Source organism: Peromyscus maniculatus, chromosome 5, assembly GCF_049852395.1.
Source record: "Peromyscus maniculatus bairdii isolate BWxNUB_F1_BW_parent chromosome 5, HU_Pman_BW_mat_3.1, whole genome shotgun sequence".
NCBI classification, from domain to species: Eukaryota; Metazoa; Chordata; class Mammalia; order Rodentia; family Cricetidae; genus Peromyscus; species Peromyscus maniculatus.
The window spans coordinates 86,998,632-87,020,830 of record NC_134856.1 but is presented as its reverse complement, the minus strand read 5'-3'; the positions used below and the strand labels follow the sequence as shown (position 1 = coordinate 87,020,830).

The following is a 22,199-nucleotide window of genomic DNA, read 5'->3' as shown; positions in this document are numbered from 1 at the left end:
GGAGGAAGAGAAAAATCGGCAAAACTTGGAATGTGGAACTAAGGGCAACTTTAAAGAGATAGAAATAGAAAGGCAAACTGCTTGTGAATGAAGTCTATACTTTATTACAGAAGGATAAAGTATCTGATTATCTGTTCCTTCATTGAGAAGAAAACATAGTCAGTTATATTAAAAATTAGAGAGTGGTCTAATTTCATCAAAATCAACTAGGTGGAAAGTAGAAAACATGAAAAGAGACGGGCACAGGAAAGTGGGGCAGGGGATCTGTAGCTTGTCTCTTCCCTCTCCTTGCCTAGCCAACCCCCTCCCTCCTGTGCTTCAGACCCAGCCAGAACCCCACATCTTCATTAACTTGGACTGTAAAAATCCCTTACCACCAAATTGAACATCTGCAATATCCTCCAGTTCTTTAATCTTTCCTACTCGCCTAAGTAGCCAGTCTACAGGAGTTGGGATTGCCACATCCCCTTCCCAAATGGAGTGAAGGGTGCTCCATGTGTACTGTTGAATGACATTGCCTAGACATATGTAAGCATGGGCACCTTAAAAAAATCCTGGCATGTGTTCATCATTAAATATTAACTCAGTGACAGAAAGGATGAGTTGTGTACTTTTCTTAAGAAGGCAAAAACAATGTGAGGTCATAAGCACAAAATGTCATTCTATGTTTCCATCATCCCATGTGAAAGGTGAAACCTGAAAGCTTTTTAGAAGTCTTGCTAAAATCTGAATTACAGAGAGCAGGTAGAAAGGTAAAAAGTTTTGCTACTTTGGCATAAATGATGTAAACACATGAAAATATTTTCTTGGCTTCCAACCTATATAGAAGGCGGTTTTCACTGCTACATGTCATCTGTATTTTGTACCCAAAAATTCTCATTTGCTTGTTTTAATTTTTTCATAAATTGCTTTCCCTTTTCCTATTTCTAAACATCTGCTGCCCACACAGTTACAACCCAGGTTTTCCAAAACTTAATGTGCCATCACGAATTGTGAATGACGTATTTCTTAGTATGAGATAAGTGACTTCATTATGGCCACAAGAAACCTTGACAAGGGGGTTGAGAGAGAAAATCAGATGTGAAATGAGTTTTGTTTCTGTCCTCTCACATCTGGACAGGATGAGAAGTAGATGAGAACCTCTCCAATGAAGGAGAATTCGTGATATTTCCAGGAGCACCTTAAGAGTAAGAAACCAATAACTGTTATTTGTAATCCGAGACACTCCTCTCCATATATAGGCATCAAAGAGATTTGAGGTTTTCAATGCATTCTGAAATTCATGAGTAGTAATCACCAAGGAGTATGAGGTAGGGTGTCTGCTTATCCACAGCTAGTGTCCTCACGCCTTAAGGATGACAGGGACATGTCAAGCTATTCAACAGCTAGCATCATGGTGTATATATACTAGCTGTGTGTGGTGGCACACACCTGTAAACTCAGCACTTGAGAGATGGGGGGGGGGCAGATCAGAAGTTCAAAGTTTGGGTGCATACCCTTCATACAGTTCACAGCTCCGATATTTACCCATATTTCTGTCCTTCCATTGTTCTTCCGGCATCTCTCCGCCAGGGAGTAGAGTTCCACGGTTGTTTCTGATATGAGGTCCACATTTTTGCCCTTCACGATGATCTGCATCACCCTTCCCTTGTTAATGTGGGCATCAAAGGTGCTGTCCCAGGGTGGGTACATGGTTGGCTTTTTCTGGATGTACATCTGCCCATTTTCTAGGAAGAGAAAAATACTGTTCCATTACTCTTGCAAATGCAATTTCATTTAATAGTGATTCCCACTGCTCTCGTATACATACTTTTGAGGCAAGGGCTCAAGTAACTCACTCAGACAATCCAGGGCAGAACAAGACAGGTCCATGGTTAGACACAAGGTTAGATTGAAGTTTATAAATTCAATATAGACGCTTTAAGCAGCAACCATCTGAGAACCACTTATGTTCTACTAATGTTCCTTTCCTAGTCAATGTTTCTTTGCTTCACTTTGAGAGTGAGCATCTGGGGAAATAACCTTTAAACAATTCTTTATGGCTGGTTATGGTGGTGGACCTGAAACCCCAGCACACAGCAGTTGAGACAGGAGGATGGAGAGTTCACAGCCAGTCTGTGCTTTGTAGCAAGTCCATGTCTCAGAAAATCACAAGGAAAAAGAAAAAACAAAACAAAAACCAAGAAACACAACCACATTCATGTATCTCCTCTTAACACATCAACCAACAACAACAAAAATCTCCAACTTTTATGTCTTTTAAAACCTTCCTTTCTTATTCTATGATTGGCTGGGTTATATGACTGATTAATTCCACCGACATCTGATAAAAGAGAAGTCCCCATAAAACTACTGAATTTATATGAAAGACACAATGACATAAGTTGAACTCATAAGAAATCCTTTCATTTTTTTAAAAAATATTTTTATTTGCCACAAACACACAGAAACAGCAGCCTTTAAAACAAAATGAATCCTTCCTTCCTCCCTCCCTCCCTCCCTCCCTTCCTCCCTCCCTCCCTTCTCTCTCTCTCCCTTCTCTCTCTCTCTCTCCTCTCCTCTCTCTCTCTCTCTCTCTCTCTCTCTCTCTCTCTCTCTCTCTCTCTCTCTCTCTCCTGTCTCTCTCTCCCCCACCTCTCATTTTTTCTAGGCAGCCTGTCACTAGATAGCCTCAGGATGGTTTCAGATTCACTGTGTGGCCCGTGCTGGCCTTGAGTTCTCTCTTCCCACATTAGCCTCTCAAGTGTTGTGATCACAGACACGTGTCTGCACACTCAGCTTCCTCCTCTAATCCTTGAAGATACATTTTACACTGCCAAGGTACCCTAAGCAAAGGCTGGCAAGGGATGCAGAAGGACCAGCAAAGCCAACAGCAGACTTGCATGTGAAGACAGGCAGGAAAACGAGGGTCCTGCTCACAGGAACAGGAGCTGTGACTGGGTGGATTTCTTTACAAGAATCTTTCCCAGAAGCTGCCTGGCAGGGACAAGAGTTTACAAAAAAAAAAAAAAATTGAGTCATTTCGTTACCTCTACCCACAATGGATTTTCTCTGCTTTATAGTCTTTGATCATTTTAATAGCAGAGAACTGCATCAGTGTTTGATTGTTTCTTAGGAGAATAAGCCCATTAAATGCCATATTTAGCAATTCAGAAACATTGGTAGTGCAAAAGAAAAACAAATCTGCTTAAAGCAGGAATGTGGAGTTATTTTGACATTCTTTTATAACACAGGAGGGTAAATAGAATGGGCATTTAGCAGTAGCTCATATTTATCTTGAGGATATACGAAGAGTCGAAAAAGCTGAAATTTCAAACTTTAAGGAAATTTAGCCAGTAGAGGTATAAACTATGGCACTGTTAAGGACTGAATAGGAAGAAAGTGGTTTAAAAATTAATATATATTTTCATTAATTCTTTGAGAATTTCATACATGAATACAATGTATCATGATAGTTTCTGCCTTCATTTCTCCTCATAATTCCTCCCAGATCCACCTCTGATCCACCCTCCACACCCTCCCAACTTTGAGTCCCCACCTCCTCCTCTTATTCCTCCTCCTCCTCCTCCTTTTTATAAATACTCCAGCAAGTCCAATTTGTATTCTCCAGATGTTCATTGGTATGGAGACATCTACTGGAGCCTGGTCAGCCTACCAGGAGCCACATCTTTAGAGAAAACTGACTCATTCTCCTTCAGAACACACCAACTGTCAATAGCTTCCCAGTTTGGGGTTGGGAACTCATGAACTCCTATGAAGTGGGGGGATTCTTATGGTTAGGTTAAAAAATGAAAGATAAATTGGGATCTTTGAAAATCAATGATGATATTATTGATCATAGTCTCTAATCTTCCTATTAAATTATTCCTTTTTACTGTAACCATTCTCCATGCTTGGAGAAGGGCAGGCATCCAGGAGTGAGCCATTAGGTTAAGAATTACCTAAAAAGTAGACCAGAACTCAAAATCCTGTTGTTCTAGTTTCTTTTTTGTTGCTGTGATAAAATACCCTGACAGAAAGTGACTTAGGGGAGAAAGGTTTATTTGGGTTGAAATCCCGGGTTACAATCTATCACTAAAGAGGAAGTCAAGCCAGGAACTCAGGCAGCTAGTCAAGAGCAGAAAGCAATACATTCTTGCAAGCCTATTTGTTTGAGTGCCTGCTTTTGACTAGTTTTTCCCCTTCTTACACTGTTCATGAGGCCCTCCCTAGGGGATGGTGCTACCCAAATAGACTGGGTCTTCCTACGTCAATTAACAGTCAAGAGAATTCCCCAAAGACTGCAAATAGGCCAACGTACTCTAGGTAATTCCTCATTAAGACACTCTTCCCAGGTGATTCTAGACTGTGTCAAATTGATAGTTAAAACTAACCAGCATGCCTGTCTGTGTGTGTATAGTGAGGGCTGCTGTTTTCAAAGGGTCCCAGGCTGACAGCACTGTTTCCTGTTTGCTTCCATTCCCCTGACTCATCATGAAAAATGCAACCTCACACCCTAAATATGGTAACCCGTTTAAATTCTGGAGAAAGAATCTTTTAGTTAGGTAATGCTAGAGTGATTTCTTTTTGGAATGTAACACCCCGCCCCCCAATAAATATCCAAAGCCCACTGTACTGGCCATTCTGTTGGAAAAACAGTTTTATTCTTTTTCTGACAGGACCTCTTGATCCATATGGCTGATGAGATCAAGTTCAAAAGCAAGGCCAGAAGAAGAGGAAGGGGGAAAAATGAAAAAAATGAAAGAAAAGGAAAGGAAAGGAAGGAAAGGAAAGGAAGGAAAGAGAGAAAGAAAGAAAGAAAGAAAGAAAGAAAGAAAGAAAGAAAGAAAGAAAGAAAGAAAGAAAGAAAGAAAGAGAGAGAAAGAAAGAGAAAGAAAGATTGGCAGGAGGCAAATGTCAGTGAGACCTGAGGCTGAAAAGAGGACCTGATCTACAAGACCCATTAAGTCAAAAGCAGCTTTGAAAAACGCATCCATTTTACACTTCAAAGATGGCTGTGACATTTGAAAGGGTTTAGGTGGGAGCAAGCGGCATTTTCACTTTTAAGACAGTCGAGAACTCTGGCTAGAAGAGAAATCAAGAGCATCCAGACGGTCTCCTAGGCTTTGATGCACTCGGAGCTGCTAGAGAGATGAAGTGAACATGAAGGAGATGGGGGTGGGGGACACAGCATGATACAACTTGGAATCCCAGAATTCACAATTTCCAGCCTCTAGCTAGAGGCTCTCAATGCATGCCTAGGTTTTCTCTGGTGTCCACAAACGCTCTCAACCTCTGACAGAGACCCTTTGAGGGGTGTCCTATTGAGAGTAATGTTCAGTTCTCTGGCCCCTCTCTCCTCTTGCCGAGCTTTATCTTCTCAGCCTTCTTTGCTAGTCATCACACCGTAACTTTGCTCACCACCCGTCTTCCTCTGTGAGACTGGAAAGTCTGAAGGGAGGGTCCTCCCTGTAGACACCTTTAGTGTGCTTTTCTGTCTCCATAAGCGTGTGTGTGTGTGTGTGTGTGTGTGTGTGTGTGTGTGTGTGTGTGTGTGTGTGTGTGTAAATGAGATACATTCTCCACAGCTACCCTTCTGTATGCAGGAATATAGAATAAGGCAAGGAGGCTGGGAAGGTCTTGGGATAAATAGCTTCCTATCTTTCCTTTGGAAGAGACTTAAGAATATTGAAATGAAGAAGTGTAGATCACCAAGGGATTGTTTTGCAAGCGCTCTCTAAACCCACAAAATCAGTCTGAGACCCAAATTTCCTCCGCATCACAAACTGCCCGTATATAGTCAGAGTTAATAAGACAGAAATATTCTTATATTTTTGGTTGTGAGCCTAGCCTTTAATGGCTGAGCCATCTCTCCAGCCCGACAGAAATATTCTTTTATTCATGTAGAATGCTAGCTGATTCCTTCCTTTCTCAGCTGAGGCAATGATACAATAAGCAGTCTTTAGAGTTGATCCCAAGATCTCGAATTAGACAGGCTTAATTTATCTGTAGTCATTGAAAATAGTGAATTACTGAAAACAGGTAATACATAATATACTCCTTACTAGATTTCTTATCTAATTTCCCAATTTAATATTCTCCTTATCTCTGTTTATGTGGGAAATATGACACAGTGAAATAGATCTGGTCATAATCCGTCAGTAAACCTGAGTCCTTAAGAAAGTATTTGGCCTTTGTTGGGTACTGGTGTCCTAAACTGTGAAATCCAGTTCCATCAGATGTCCTAGAAGATCATGGAAGGTCTTGTCTCCCACATGCTTGTCTAGCCTAGCCACCTCCCCCTCTTTTTCCTCCCCCACTCTAACCCCAATTAACTTACCTGACTCCACATACTCTTTGACGAGCACAGCGCAGTAGGGATTCACGGCCTCGCTCTGACAAGACTGGCAGGTACCACAGTCAAAGTTGGATAAACCAATTCGCAGAAATGGTGACATGGTTGTTCCCTAGAAAAATGACAAAAGACAAATGCTGTGTTTACAGGGCCCTAAGACGTATTATTTTTAGTGTTCCATCTCCACTTAGTGTTTTATCTCAGACAGCCAGCACTTCCAAGGGGCCTGCTATCCATCTGAACAAATGTGCTTATCCTTCCCCTAGAAGCATAATGCTGGACCCTTCCTTAACTGCAGACTGGCTTGCAGAGGAAGAGCTCTTTGGAAAGTCTGTGGCTAACCTTGATAGTGAGAACCAAGGGTTAATTCTGCCCAGTCTAACAGTCATGTCTGATAGCTGCACAGCAAGGCAAACCTTTTCCAACTTTTTGCTTCTTCAAGTAGGTGCCCAAAACACAGGAACCAGAAAATGAGTGTATAAAGCCCGAGTCTATTTTAGTCACACCAGTTAAATATGACACCACAACATTCTTACGTAGTCTATTTATGTGTGTCAGGAATTGGCTCTCAGCAGTTAGCAGCTGATCCGGATTTATTTTGGATATTTTCAATATGGTTTGCTCTTGTCAGAGACAAACACACACTTAAACAGACACAAGCAATTAAGCTACCAAATGTTCGAACCACTTTAAAAACCTCTAAACCATTGACCATTGTATGATTGTGTCTCATCCTGAGGCCAAAGTGCTTCATAAACTCCAAGGTTTTTAATATGTCTTCTTGGAGCTTTAAATGGAAATTATCACAGTGTTGGCTACAGGTTTTGAAAGTTGGTGTAATTCTGTTTTTTAATTTTAAAAGATTACTTTTATTTACATGTATGTCAGTGTGTCTGTGTGTCTATGTGACCACATGTACATATCCAAGGAAGCCAGGAGACAGAGCTGAACACCTGGAGCTTGAGATATAGGCAGCTATGAGCCATCCAATGTGAGTCTTGGGAACCCACCTCTGGTCCTCCACAACAGCAGCATACGCTCTTTACCACTGAGCCGTCTCATCAGCACCCTTAGTCTGAATCTTCATCTGTAGCTCCATCTCTGCTTGTTCTGCCATCTACTCCAACTAAACACCTTTTCCTTTACAGTTATTTTCTTGCATGTATGTATGTGTGTGAGTGATGAGCATGTATGTGTATATGGATGTTCATGTGTGTGTGGGTACATGTACTTGTGTGTACATGTACATGGGGAGGCCTGGAGTTGATACTGGGTGTCTTTCTCGATTGCTCTCCACTTTTATTTGTTGAGGGAGGGTCTCTGGCTCAACCCAGAGCTCAGGAATTCCTGCAACTCTAGCTAGCCGGCTTGTCCCAGGATCCATATCTCAGTCTCTTGAGTGTTAGCACTGCAGCTTACTGCCATACTTGCCTAGCTTTTGGGTGGGTACTGGTGATTTGAACTCCTGTCTTAGACTGTGGGACAAGCACTTTATCTGTGGCCCTGTCTCCCCAGCTCTACTTTTTCTGCCTGCTTCTTTGTACGTTCTTGTAGGTCTGAAACTGTCATCTAGTGTTCAGTAATAAAACAATATCCTCGCTTCCTCTCTCTTGTTCCAGTTTACCCTACACTAGCAAAGGTAAGAAGGACATTTTGACTTGAACCTGGAGGAATCCTTGACTCATAGAGCCCAAGTTACTACCACCCTAACCTCTGGTGACTTGTCATGGGCTATATTAGGCTCCTAACTGGGCATCAGCAGTTCAAAATGAATCCATCTTAGGAATAGATGGAAATCTCTGGGTCTGCCAGGGTTAGTGTTACAATGTGGAAGAGTGTCTGTTCCAGAGTGGAAGGAAATTGCAGTGAAACCCTTTCTTCTCCTGGAGGTTTTGTGTAGGTAGCTGAGATGTCTTATTTAATAAGTGATGCAGATTTGTGTGTATTTCCCCGGATTTATTTATTCTATGTCCTCACCCAGAGCATTTTGACAGTTTACTCAATGCTAGTGTCTGTTTTCCAGCCTAGTCAGGGGCTCCCTTTCCAAAGGTCTGGCCACAGTGACATGATAGGACATACATGTTGACATCTAGAAGATAGAGCCATGATAGGACATACATGTTGACATCTAGAAGATAGAGCAGGTATTATGTGGACATATATGTCAAGAATAAAGAAGCTCTATGATAAACACTGGGGGATGAAATTAACATAGAAAAGTTCTGTGAGTTCCTTTGGGGGCTCAGAACTCATGGAGAGAAGAGGGGAAATTTCCTGGGTATTGAAATAGGAGAATTTCTTGTACACAAACAAATGTAAGTGAGACACAGGATGCCTGAGAACTGGGCTTACAAAGTTCTGTTTGGCGAACTGTAAACTTCAATTTCATCTTCCCTCACTACCCATAAAAGTCCTACAGGTCACAACACATGTGTGTGCAAGATGACTGACAGGCCAAGCTGTTTCTGACAGGGCAGGGATCAAGTCCTTCCACATATTAGCTGAGCAATAAAGTCCGTCATACATGCAGCCTTCCCTCCCATTTTCATACGCAGATTTCCATCTGTACCCACCCAGCACCATCTGGAGTGTGCCATCTTCCCATTCAATTCTGCTCCCCCTTTTATAATTAAAAAATGGTTTTGAGATAGGGTCTCACTCTATAGCCCTGGTTGACCTGGAACTCACAATGTAAACCTGGTTGGCCTAGAACCGAGAGACCCTCCTGCCTCTGCCTCCCAATACTGGGATTAAAGTCCCTTCCCACTACCCTCCAGCTATCTTGCCCCTTCTTTTACTCTTCCATTTCAGTGACTAATGTCATGGTACTGGTCTCTGCTTTGACTTTACCCTGCTCCCGCTGCTCCACGATGTCTGCCCCACCTCTTTCCCTTTCTTTACAGCTTTATTCTATACCACCCCGTTTTCACCCACTGCGGCAGACTGCATCCCCACACTCATCTGATCTTGGCCACTTCTTGTTCCCTGACATCTCCAGGCTGCAGCCCAAACCATCTTAGGATCCTGCAGAACTACAGCTATTGCACAGCTATAGACTTTGAATAAAACTGCACCTTGTCCCTGGAATATCTTCCTATTTCACCTAATTCTGGAGATACTCTGTCATAGTCCCCCATCCCATATACATACATATATATATATATATATATATATATATATATATATATATACACACATACATATATATATACATACATACACACACACAAACACACACACACACACACACACACACACACACACACACACATATATATATATATATATATATATATATATATATATAGTTGCTGAATTCCCCCATCTCATCTATACAATGCATTTTTGCCAAAGAAGCTACTTCTCAAAAGTAATGTTGCACATCATTTCTTCTTGTGTATTTCTTTTACCTGCAACGGCATCTGATGTTCAAACTGAGCCCAGACAGCTGTCGAGGAAGTGCACCCCTAAGGAGACTTCCCAGCACTTGTCCCAGGCAGAAGATGGATGTTCTCCTGAGTTCGGCTGCTGGAGTTATTTAACCCCTCTAAGCCCATTTGCTCATTTGAAAGCACTGCTGTTACCATTAGCACTCTCAAAAGGCTGTGAGAATTAGATGGGCAAACTCACGAAAGGTGCTTCGAATGGAATTGGCACCCGCTAAACTCTCAATAAACGTTAGTTATTAGTCTTAAAACTCTGATACATTTTCTGATAGTCTCTCTCCTCTTTATTGATTTGTATCAAATGCGGCAGGAGGAGAGGGAAAAACAGTCTTTTAGGGGCACATATTGGCTGAATTATGTGACCTGTGTCTGCGCTTTGCTAGCATGTCCTCATAAAACCCTACATATATCTCTCATACAGTACTTACAACCCTCTGATACGATAATCTTGTTTTAGCACTTATCATGATAGATAGCAGCTCACTCATGCAGTCTTCCATGTTTTTGCTATCGAAGATGAAAAACACTATCATTACGTATACTCGAAATTTCTGAAGGATCTTCACTCTTCCAAACTCAATGTTTTCCCTGTTAGATATGATCAAATTTGTCTTTGGCTTATAGATTTGATGCTATATAGAGTCATATATAGTTGGCAACAGATGTGAGCTAGGTCACAGGAACTAAGGAGACTGGTGTTTTGCTCATGTATTCCTCTTACTTGTAAAGATACATGATGTTCAAATGGAATGCAAGAGAGTTGGAGAGGAAGTGGACAGCAAAGAAAGTTCCCAGCATTTGCTATAGACAGAAGACCGATGTTCTCATGAGCTCAATGGCTGGAATGACATGATCTCCACCCCCAATGCCCCCCCCCCCGTGTGTGTGTGTGTGTGTGTGTGTGCAAGAGGCTGATGCTGGTCATTTTCTTCAATTGTTCTCTACCCTATTGTTTTGAGACAGGATCTCTCGTTGAACTCAGGGCTTACCAATTTTGCAAGATTGGCTGACCAGCAAGTCCCTGGGATCTTCCTTACTGTGTCTCTTATTGTGCAATTCCAGCACTGGAATTACAAACACAGGCATGATGCTAAGATTTTTTTACCCAGGTGTTTGGGGTCTGAACTCAGGTTCTCATATTTGCATAACAAACACTTTACTGACCAGGCCAACTCCCTAGCACTTAGCAGATTTTTAAAATTTAAAAACAGACAATATTTCATTGCTACAGCTTAGTTCGAGATTCTCAGTGCTAAAGAAGAGTGAGAAAAATAAAACAAAAACACAAAAAACAAAACCAGTAACCTAGTTAGACATGCTTGCATTTGTCTATATTCCAAAGATTCAGGAGGCTGAGGCAGCAGGGTCATAAGTTTGAGATCAACTTGGGCTATTTAGTAGTAAGACCTGTTTTAAGATCCTCAGTCCAATCAAGTCACCAATCAGCCAACTAACCAAACAAAAAAAACACAACAGCTATCACTTGGCTCAAAATGTCTAACATGCAGAAGAGAAAACACACGGTAATTAGAATTAAACTTGGGAATGAAGAAGCCAAAGAATTTGACTTCCAATTATAATTGCTCAGCAAAATATGATTGTTATAATTGACTTTGAACTGTCTCCCCTAGGCTTATATTTTGAACGTGTGGTGTTTAAATTGTGGCACTATTTTGAAGACCATAGAGCCTTCTTAAGGTAGGGCCTGGATGACAGAAGCAGGTCACTTGGGATGGCCCTTAAGGTTCTATGCATCCCTGGTCCTTATCTGTGTTCTTTGCTTACTACACAAGATGTGTGTCAACAACTCCCCTATGGAGCCCTCCATACATGGATGGAGCCACAAAAGCCTCACTCTGATGAAATTATCCCAATGCCTAAGAAAATGCTGTGAATCTTCATTGAGTTAAGTCGTAATTCTTAGTCTGACATTTCAAAGCCTTTATGTTTTGGGTTTAATTAATGCTTTTCTCCCACAGAAAAGCTACCTGGAACTCTCCACTTGCTGAGCGCACCCTGAGTCCGTCTCTAGGGCTCTGTTTGCACTGCTCCTGTTTCTAGGTCTTCATCCTTCCACGCCCATGCACAATGGCCATCTTTCTAGTCTTCCATCCTTCAACTGCCCCCATTTATGTCTCAGATCATTAAGGTTTCTTTCCCACTCTCAACTTCATTTCTTCACTCTTCAGTCTTACTCATGATGAAAACCAGCTGGTATGCTTGGTTCTTTTTTCTTTGCTATCACTAGAGATTGAACTTAAGGATTCCTTTACGACTTGAACTTGTGATCTCCTGCAGTGGGAAGTGTGGAATGTCGTTCTGTATGCTCTGAATGTGTGTCACTCTGATTGGTTGATAAATAAAACGCTGATTGGCCTGTAGCCAGGCAGAAAGTATAGGCGGGATAAGCAGATAAGGAGAATTCTGGGAAGAGGAAGGCTGAGTCAGGAGTCACCAGCCAGACACAGAGGAAGCAAGCTGACAAGGCAGAACTGAGAAAAGGTACCAAGCAATGTGGCTAAACATAAATAAGAACTATGGTCTAATTTAAGTATAAGAGCTAGTCAGTAATAAGTCTGAGCTAATGGCCGAGCAGTTATAATTAATATAAGCCAAATATAACTGGGGGACGCGAGCAGGAGAGATTTGTCCCAATCACCAGCCAGGACACAGAAAAACTTCCAACTACAATCTCCTCTGATTAGCTGACATTACAGGTCTACACCATTAGTTTCTTTCCTGATAGACTTAATACATTTAGGAAAATGAGGATTTGTGAACTTACATTCCTACTTTGGGTCTCATGAAGGGCACAACTGTGTCTTGCCTATCCTTCCTGCTCTTTGAGTTATTTTTTAATTGCACAACAAATGACCTTGACACTTAAATACCAACCATTTATTTGCTTGCAATTAATTGCCATTAATTAGAGATGTGCTCAGTTGGACAGCTCACATCTTATGGCATGTGAGCTGGCTCAGTGGTGACAGCTAGGCCAGCTCAGCTTCTCTCTCCATGCGGTCCCTCATCCTCCTGGAAGTATCCTGGGCTTGTCTGCATGGCAGTTGCACTAGAAGAGGATGAGAAGGAAGGACACTGCTGAGCCTTTCAAGGCTGGTCATGGAATTCAGTCAACATCCTTCTGCCACATATAACTGGTCAAAGAAAATTCCAGGCCAGCTTTGACTCCAGGGATGGGAGTATGCTCTCCTGATTAGAAGACTCTTAAAGAATCTGTGGTTTGTTTTAATACCCTACCACGTCTATCTTCCCAAACACTGAGCACTAAGTACTGCAAAATTTATTTTATAGGCAAAAACCTAACATTGTCATCTAGACTAGAACCAAATGCTTTCTTAGCACCCAGAAATTTTATTTTAAACTTATTCAAAGTTTTCTTTAATCTGTGCCTTGTATATGTTTGTATGTAGGGAGTGTATGTGTGTGTGGTTTATAAGCAAGTGAGTATTTGAGTACATGTCACTGTACACCTGTTCAGAGGTCAAAAGAGGATGTCCAGTGTCCTGCTCTATCTCTCTCTGACCTTCTCCCCTTTAGACAGGGTCTCTCACTGAAGCCGGGGCCACGCTGGCAGCCAGCAATCCTGTCTGTGATAAGGCCAGCATGAAGATGCTGCTGTTTACAGGAGCAGACACAATTTAAGGTTCTGTTCCTTGTGTCAAGTTGACCCTGAAAAGATGATCTCTGTAATGCTATTGTGTCAGCATCCCTGAAGCTATCTCTAAGACACTGTGACTTCACCTTCTGATGCTAAGCTGAAGCTCAGTGAAGAAAACTGAACTATGTGGAACACGTAAGCCATATCTGGGCCTAGGCCCAAGTCAAAGGCACCTGATGAGAAGCTGAGACTGAATCCCAGGACAGAGAGTTTACCGTCATCTAACATCTGCTTGGCAATATTCCCAGGGACACAGGGACCCTGGGATGAAAACATGAAGCTGCTCACAGGTTTGCAATGACACCACCACAGTATAAAGTCAACTCTATCATATTCCAACTCCATATCTTAAGCAAATGTCTAAAACTCTGTGACTATGTTTACATACATGCAAAACGAGGCATGTAGTAGACCCACCTCCTGGAAATCTCTGAGGGATTGGGTCTGTCCATGTTCTGAAGATTTAAAGAATTAATCCGTAGAAAAGGTTTATGAGTGGCCAGTGGGGGAAGTTATTATGATCCTGTGAGATTTCCCGAGATATCCTTTGAAGTGTTTCTTAATAAAAATATAATAACTCATACTATGGCTCACTTCATAAGCCTAAACTACTGACCAAGTAGATGAGGTGACACAAACATTTATTCAATAAACATTGGCTAAACCACCAACCAGGTTGTAAGGTGCTGTGCTGGATCCATGGATCTGATAGGGACTTAACTCTAGATAAGCTATGAGACCCCAGTTCGGGGTTGGCCTCTTCTCTTTGAGGGAGCAGGAAACGAAGCACTAAGACCCTGGCCTTCACTTTCTGGTCTTCTTCCCCTGTGAGCATAGAGCTGTGACGTGGTGTTAGAGACAGGACGAGAAACAGCAGAGTGAGCTGTCAGTGCGGGGCACACCAATGGCAAACCACTCCTGTGTTTACTGCTGCATTAACACCACACCCCACTTCCTCCTGAGGGTGTGTGACACTTTTCAGAGAAAATACAGTGTTCGCTGGTATCACCACAGGGAGCGGAAATAGCTGTCCTTAGATGAACCGATGGTGTTGCACAGAATAGTATTGGGTGGAGTCCTCTCTGCCCTGGCATGGACAGATAACGCTGATGTGGGTCATTTTTGTCACATAAGGATACTGCAGGTACAGAGACATGGTGGCCCAGGGAAAGGGATCAGAAGGGAAAGAAATGTGGACAGATGTGTGTGCTTGAGTCCATGAGACTTGCCCATGTCTTGATCTTATACTGAAATGTCCCCAATTATAAACGAACAGATTGTAAAAACTTGGTGTCAGAGTTTGAAGCTTCAACTCAATGTAAACTATAAAATTAGGCAACATCCACATTTCTGGGTTAGCCTGTTCGCTGCTACTGACTTGCTAATTTAGAAGGAGGCCAGGATTAATGTGTTATAGAAACCCATTCCTTACTGCTGCTGCCTCAACTTACAGGATTCTCCACTCTTTTCCTCTGACATCTCGTGAAGTGTGGTTTCACTAATCAGTTCATTGAGGCCTCATTTTTTTAAAACGTTTTTTAGAATGACATTTTAATTTTCTAGTTGTGTGTATGAACATATGCAGGGTTGGAGGGCGGTCCACATGTACCACAGTATGTGTGTAGAGGTCAGAAGATAACTTGCAGGAGATGGTTTTCCTCTTTCCCCATGTGGGTCATGGGAGCAAACTCAGGTCATCAGGCTTGGCAGCAAGACCCTTTACTCACTGGGCCATCTCATTGGCCCCTGAGGCCTAATGCATAAAGTATAAAATATGAATTGGTGTGAGTGAAAGAATTAGTTTTACTGTATTTTCGGCCACAGATGCAGCAGGTAATCCATCCCTAAAGGATGTAGCCAGAAGCTTGGTGACACCTAAAATATGTCCCTGGGAGATCCTCCAATATCAGCATCACCTGATAAGTCTCTAGCAAAACAAACCTAACCCTCTGGATCTGCCATGTTAAAACTGCCAGGCTTAGTAAGCCGAGCTTCAGCAAGGACTCCAGGTGCCTGGAGCCCACTCTAGATACAGAATCGGCGCTAGAGTGAACCACCCAGGTGAGGCCTGCATCTTCCTGCTCTTTTGTTTTGCACAGGATCTAAGACAGTGCCTGTGTCTTAGGAGGCTGTAAGCCTCAACCAGGTTGTTGTTACTCCCAGTGGACATTTGCTCAAGTTTAGAGACAGTAAGTAGACTTGGCTGTCATAAATAGAGGGAACAGATGCTGTTGGCTATAGGTGAAGGTCGGGGGTATTACTAAGCAACCAACAATGCCCAGGGTGGTGCTCCATGTTAAATATGCCAGCATAGCTGAGGATGAGAAGCCTCCTTCTAAATCAATGTATCAAAGTGCCAATGGTTAAAACATTTCCCTACTCTGTGCTCCTCATCTCCCACCACCTTGTCAAGTTCAGTGATTTCTGGACTCACAGTGAGAAGGAATCACAGGGAATTAGGATAACCTGTCTCTCTCTGTTTCCCTCATTCCCATCTCATTTAAGGTGTGGAGAACATAGGGACTGACTTATAATATGTTCACAGTGTATAAGTGAATGGATGAATCAAGTATAATACAGCAATCATACTAGTTACTTTTGTTTCACTATGGCCACAATACTTGACAGAAACAAGAGGTGAATGATTCATGTTGGCTTACAGTTACAGAGTTTTAACCCATCATAGCGGGGAGAGAGAGCAGAGCAGCTCAGTGCATGTCAGGGGAGGCATGGGGCAGATGCCACTCACATCATGGCAGACCAGGAAGTACAGACAACAGGAACCAGGGATGGGGGATAACCTTCAAACAGTTGCTCTCAATGACCTTCTGTCAGCAACCTGCCCACCCCTTACAGGCTGCCCTGCCTCCCTAACTCACATTACCAGTTGTTCTAGTTATATTCTGTTGCTGTGACAAATACCATGAGAAAAAGCAACTTAGGGGAAGAAAGGGTTTATTTGGCTTCCACTTCCAGGTCACAGTCCATCACTGTGAGGAGTCAAGGAGGGGACTCAAGCAGGAGCCTGAAGCAGAAATTGTGGAGGAATGCTGCTTCCTGACTTGCTCACAGACTCATGTTTTCTTATATAGCCAAAGATCACCAGCATGGGGAATTATGCCACCCACAGTAGGCTGGGGCATCCCAGTAGGCATCGATCAAGACAGTTCTCCACATGCCCACAGGCAAAACTGATCTGGGCAATCCTTCAGATGAAACTCTCTTCTCGGGTGACTCTAGGCTGTGTCAAGTTGACAGTTAAATCTAACTGGGATACCAGCAGAGGGACACTCATTCAAAACATGAAACTGGGGGAAATTTCGGATTCAAACTATAAGAGCAGTGAATAAGTCAGAATAGGAATTCCCTAATCTCGCTCCCATTTTGAAAATATAAAGGTCCTTAGTAGCCATTTGGTCTAGATTCTCATATAACAGACTAGCAGACAATAGAATTGAAACTCAGAGAAACCAACGTAAGATAGCCAAGCTATCTGTCTTCTCTGTGAAGTGGGACGAGGAGCCTAGAGTCCGTCATCTTCCTACTGCCTGAATCCTACTGCTCTGACATCACTCACCTACGAAGATGACGGAGTGATGGGTTGTGCTCCTGCATGGAATATTAGAGCTGCTCACCCTGAAATCCAGCTCAGTTAACCCGATGTAAGCCTGGTTCCTTCCCTGTCTTTTCTGTGTTTCTTGGCTGTTAGGATGGGAACTGTCCAACTTTGTCCCTCCCAGCTACGATGGATTGAAATCTCCAAAACTAAGGGGTAAAGTAAGACCTTCCTCCTTTAAGTTGCTTATGCCAGGCATTCTGCCCCAATGGACAATGTAACTAATCCAAGTGTAACAAATAGATTTCCAACTAAAAACAAAGATGGCCGAGCTCTTATAGAAAACGGGATTTTCTAAAACTTGGTCCTTCACCATAGAGTTTGATAAATGCTATTCTATAATAACGAAGTATTTGAATCATAATTCTTGCTAAAACACAATCTAGCTGATGCTCTATTTGCTTTTTTATATTCCTCACTGAAATAGAGCCACGATTTCAGCAACATTGTCTAGTATTTGTTTCATTTAATGTATCTTATTTTATGGAACAAGTTTACAGCGGAACTGAGCAGAGAAGTGCAGAGGGTTCCCACCAGTCCCATCCACTCACACATAGCTTCCCTGGCACCCATATCCCTACTGGAGTGGGACATCTGTTTCAATCACCATCATCACACAGAAGACACAGTTTTCACAAAGGTTCATTCTTGATGTTGAACTTTTTATGGGTTTGGATAGACAAATAAGGCCATGTTCCCACAATAATAGAATCCACATGGAGCACTGTTACTGTCCTAAAAATTCTATGTGCTCTACCCAATCATTTCCCCATCTCCAACAGTCCTTATGGATAGAGAGAATTCTATGTAATCATGGAAATAGTGTAGAACTGGTGTTAAAAGAGAAGGTCAGATAAACAGAACAATATAGAAGATCCGAAACAGATTAAGATATGATACATGTGTGTGTAAATTCTGTATATAATTAAAATGATACTTAAAGACAATAAGAAAGGGAAGGTTTGTTAGTAAATGGGACTATGTCCTTTGATTAAAGGCTGTATCAAAGCCAACCTCAAATTAAAATTAGGGTGGATAGAAGACATATAGAAATGAAACCAGTTGACTAGTAAAGGTACTACATAATGTCCATTAGTGATTAGAATCGATTGGAACTAGGAAGGACTCCCTGGATATGACACCACAGAGAAGCTCCATAAGGAAAACAAGTCAGCACTATTTTATGTAAAAGCCAATTGTGATGAACACTAACAAAGCATTTTAAATGACAGACACAACTTTGTAAAACATGTGACTATACTTTTGACTCATGTAAAACCTCTTAACCATCAGGAAAAATACAAACACCCTAAGAGAAGTATAGAACAAACTCAACATAGGCAACATATGAAAAATAGTTATGAATAGCTAATAGAATATAAAGAGTTCAATTTCACTAGAAACCAAAAATATGTAAATTAGCCAAGTATATAATCCCATTTCTACAACTCCAAAACTTATAAAGCTCTGAAAATTGAAAATGATTTATCTTGTGATGCAAATTAAATTTGTAGCAAAATTATATGTGAGACAAATGATTAATATGGCCCCATTTGTAGTTTATTGGTAATATATTATAATTTCATCATCTTTATAATATATGGATTTTGAAACAGATCTGGCCATAAGGGATGCACAATCTCTATTAGAGAAAATATGGGGACTGGAGAGATGGTTTATCTACTAAGTATATGTACTGCTCTTACCAAAGGCCTGAGTTCTGTTCCCAGCACCTAAAAGTGGTGGTTCACAGATGCCTGCACCTCCAACAGTAGAGGATCTGATAGCCTCTTCTGGCTTTGGTGGGCACCCACACAATACACACACACACACACACACACATACACACACACACACACACACACACACACACACACACACACACACACACACAAATGAAAGTAATAAATCTTTTGAAAAGGAGAGAAAATATGTATTAAGTAATTTAAATAATATAGTTAAATGATAAAGAATAAGGTACATTTATGGAGATATACCTGCAAGAATGCCTATTGCAGAATTATTTCATAATAACAACACTGGAATGAACTAATATCAAAAAACATGACATTGCTTAATCATATGGTCTATACTACAATGGGATATTTTACAATGAACTAATTATGATTCATTAAAGTAAAAATATTTGCATAATATGTGGTTATAGCATAGGCATATTAACGGTAATATTTATAACAAGAGCTTATTTTTAAAGATGCATGCATAAATTTTAGTGAGAGAAAGTTTGGACCAAAATGTTTCTTGGGTGGATTTGATTTTAGGTGATTATTTTTAGAGTTCGCAATTCTGATTCTTATAAATGATTAGAATAAATATACATGTGTGTAGGGAATGAAAGTAGAGAGGGACAGGAGCCATGAGGAAGAAATCTAAAGGGAAGAAGGAGAGGGAGAAAAAGGCAATGGAACCCAGGCGGCAGGAAAGCAGAGGGCGTGGGACTCCTCGGGAGGAGAGAGGCAGGGAGGGTGGGGGAGCCGAGGGGCAAATGTGAGAAAAATTTCATTTACCATGTGAAAATGCATTCACGAAACCCATCACTTTGTATGCTAACTTAAAAACCACTAGAAAAAGTGATTATTGATATATATATATATATATATATATATTATAAGAAATTATAAGAAAAGGGAAGTCCTTTCATCATCAGTCATGAAGTCACCCTACCATTTTTGTCAAGTAGGATGGGCCAGTTCCGTTAGAAAGCAGAAAGGAAAGGAGTGTTTGGAAGACTTCTCAAGTGACAGCTTCTGCTCATGTTGAAGTGGCCTGGCCCAAGCCCTCCCATTCCAGTCCCAGCCCGTTGCTCCTGTGAGACCGGCTTATCCAGTGCCAGCTCAGTGGTGCACCCATTAAGATCTCCAGTTTTGATAGGAGTTAGTAATTTGACAGGTCGCTGTTCCATTGAAGGCCAATCCATCAGGATGTTTTATGTGTGGAAAGTGATTTAGGCAACACTCGGATGTCAGAACCATAGAAGAATCCTGCAGGCCTCCCAATGGGAAATTCTCAATTCAGAGAACTGAAGTCATCCTCAACTTCAAAGTACAAATCAGCAATTACGTACTTCCCCATAGGAATGTCATCCACCGTGCTGGATTCACATATGGTCAGTCTTTAAAGTATTACATGGTGCTATGAAAACATTTTGTGGTGGACTTACACGGATTTGCTGTGCCTAGTAAATCCTCCCACATTCCACTTGGGGGTTAGGCACACCATTATAGGGCTGCTGAGACAGTGCCTGCATTTAATGGAGAAAGGTTTTATTTGGCTCCTAGTTCAAGGTTACAGTCTATCATTGTGGGGAAGTCACAGCAAAGGACTTGTAAGAACTGGTCACATTACATCCACTGTCAGGAGCAGAGAGCAATGGATTGATGCATACCAGTGCTCAGCCAACTTTTTCCTTTATTCAGTCCAGGACCAGGAGCTCAGGAAGTGATGCGGATGTAGCCCAGGGTAGGCAGATCCTCCAACATAAATCAACAGTATGAAGATAATCAATCCCTCACAGACATTCGCAGACATTTGCTTTTCCCTTGTTTTCTTTTTCAAAATGAAATTTCATAATTTTCTAATAAAGAAAGAATTTTTATTAATCTATACCTCATCTTACCTTTTAGAAAAAAATTATGGCCATAGAGGTTAAAAATTATGACCTGTAGTCAAAGCAGTTCTTCATTTCTCCCATTTTAGTGCCTCACATCTTGCCATATCTTGCCGCTGTTTCACAGATGGAGACTTTGGCTCAGAGAGATGAAGCTGTCTGCCCAGTTCTGCAGAGTGTCACAGTCAAGTGAGAAGTGAGACCCTTGTGCCACAGAAGCTCCCCCAGGCACGATGCAACAAATGTTCCTCCCTCCCTCGGGGTCTATTCTGGAAGCTCACAATTATTTGATCTTCAGTAAGCTAAGTGCTATTCTACAACTAATTATTTTTAATGACATCCTCCTGAGGGAGCTGGGTTGAGATCTTTGACAGGCTCCTTGGGCTCCCTCTGCCTGTTCTGCAGCTCTTCCTTCTAGCAGAGGCACGGTGATTAAACGATGACTTTTGTCTTTCACAATGATTGTTTATCTCAGGTTTCTCTAGTCTTCTCCAAAGATACCGTCACCCCAGTTGCTCCCAAGGATGAAGTCACACCCTGTCTTCAGATTTTTATACCAGACATCCAGGAAGTGCAGAACACACACTGTTTTCTCCGGTTCCGCTTCTACCCTTCCCGTACCCCTTCTTCCCTAAAGGCTTCCACGGTTGAGAGCTTCCTCACTGGGGATGTGGCAATAAAAAGCAAGCGATATAAATGGGAAGTCTAGCCTTTAGGCAAAATAGGGGGGAAATCGGAAAGCCAGTTCTTGGTAGGAGTAATTCGCTCACTGCCGCCAGGAGTTCCTGCTGCTTTCTCAGGCTCTGTCTTCAGCACCTGGCTGAAACTCCTCTTTCCCAGATTCTTGATGTTGCTCCAGGGTGCTGGATCACCGGCAGCTCCTGTGGTTGAGTCTGGAGGCAGCAGGGTTAGAAGGAACTAGAATGCTAGACTAACCTATTTGTTCCAACATCCAGTTCTTTCCTTGCTGGAACTCCGGTGATAAGCTCGGGAAGCCAGGCTCCGTACAGACTGAGGGTGTGCAACCCACATCGGAGTAGCCTTTTAGGAGAGAGCGGCACTGCCATTGGGAAGTGTGAAGCCCAAATCCTCCATTGCAATCTTTGGTAGCATTGCTCGGTTGGAAGGACACTGGGAACACCTCTTTAAAAGCAGGGCACATTTGCACTAGTTCACCTGCCCTCAGAATAGCCAATCACTATTTAAAAATGGAGAATTTGTGTTGTTTTTCCGTATCCTTAATGTTATCAAGGCCTTCTAGCTCTCTAGTCATGGGCTCCACGGAAAGTCAGAGGTTTTTTTCCTACTCTGAAATGTCTGTCATTTCCCCCATATATCACTTCTCCCACTGATCCTGGCTCTGTCACCATGCTATGCTGAAAAGGTGCCTAAGGGTGGTGGCTCTGCCACTGTGGACCCCCTCAGTTCATGAAGGGCTGTCACGTTGTTTCACCCATGTTTCCCCATAACAGACACCCCCAACCCCTCTAGGGAGC

General features: G+C 42.0%; 1 protein-coding gene across 4 annotated transcripts in view; it reads right to left on the bottom strand.

Moving 5' to 3' along the window:
* The window catches only part of Prkcq (protein kinase C theta), a 135,899-nt gene that overhangs the window by 75,737 nt on the left and 37,963 nt on the right, over positions 1-22,199 (bottom strand). For 3 of the 4 annotated variants that reach the window (XM_016008506.3, XM_076572827.1, XM_076572826.1), the window contains exons 2-3: positions 6,320-6,446; positions 1,528-1,727 (exon numbers count right to left, since the gene is read on the bottom strand). In XM_016008506.3, the coding sequence (XP_015863992.3) occupies positions 1,528-1,727; positions 6,320-6,437 (318 nt within the window). In that variant the 5' untranslated portion in view covers positions 6,438-6,446. Of the gene's footprint in view, positions 1-1,527; positions 1,728-6,319; positions 6,447-6,676; positions 6,696-22,199 lie in introns of those variants that run through there. The other variant, XM_076572828.1, reaches the window with a different exon arrangement.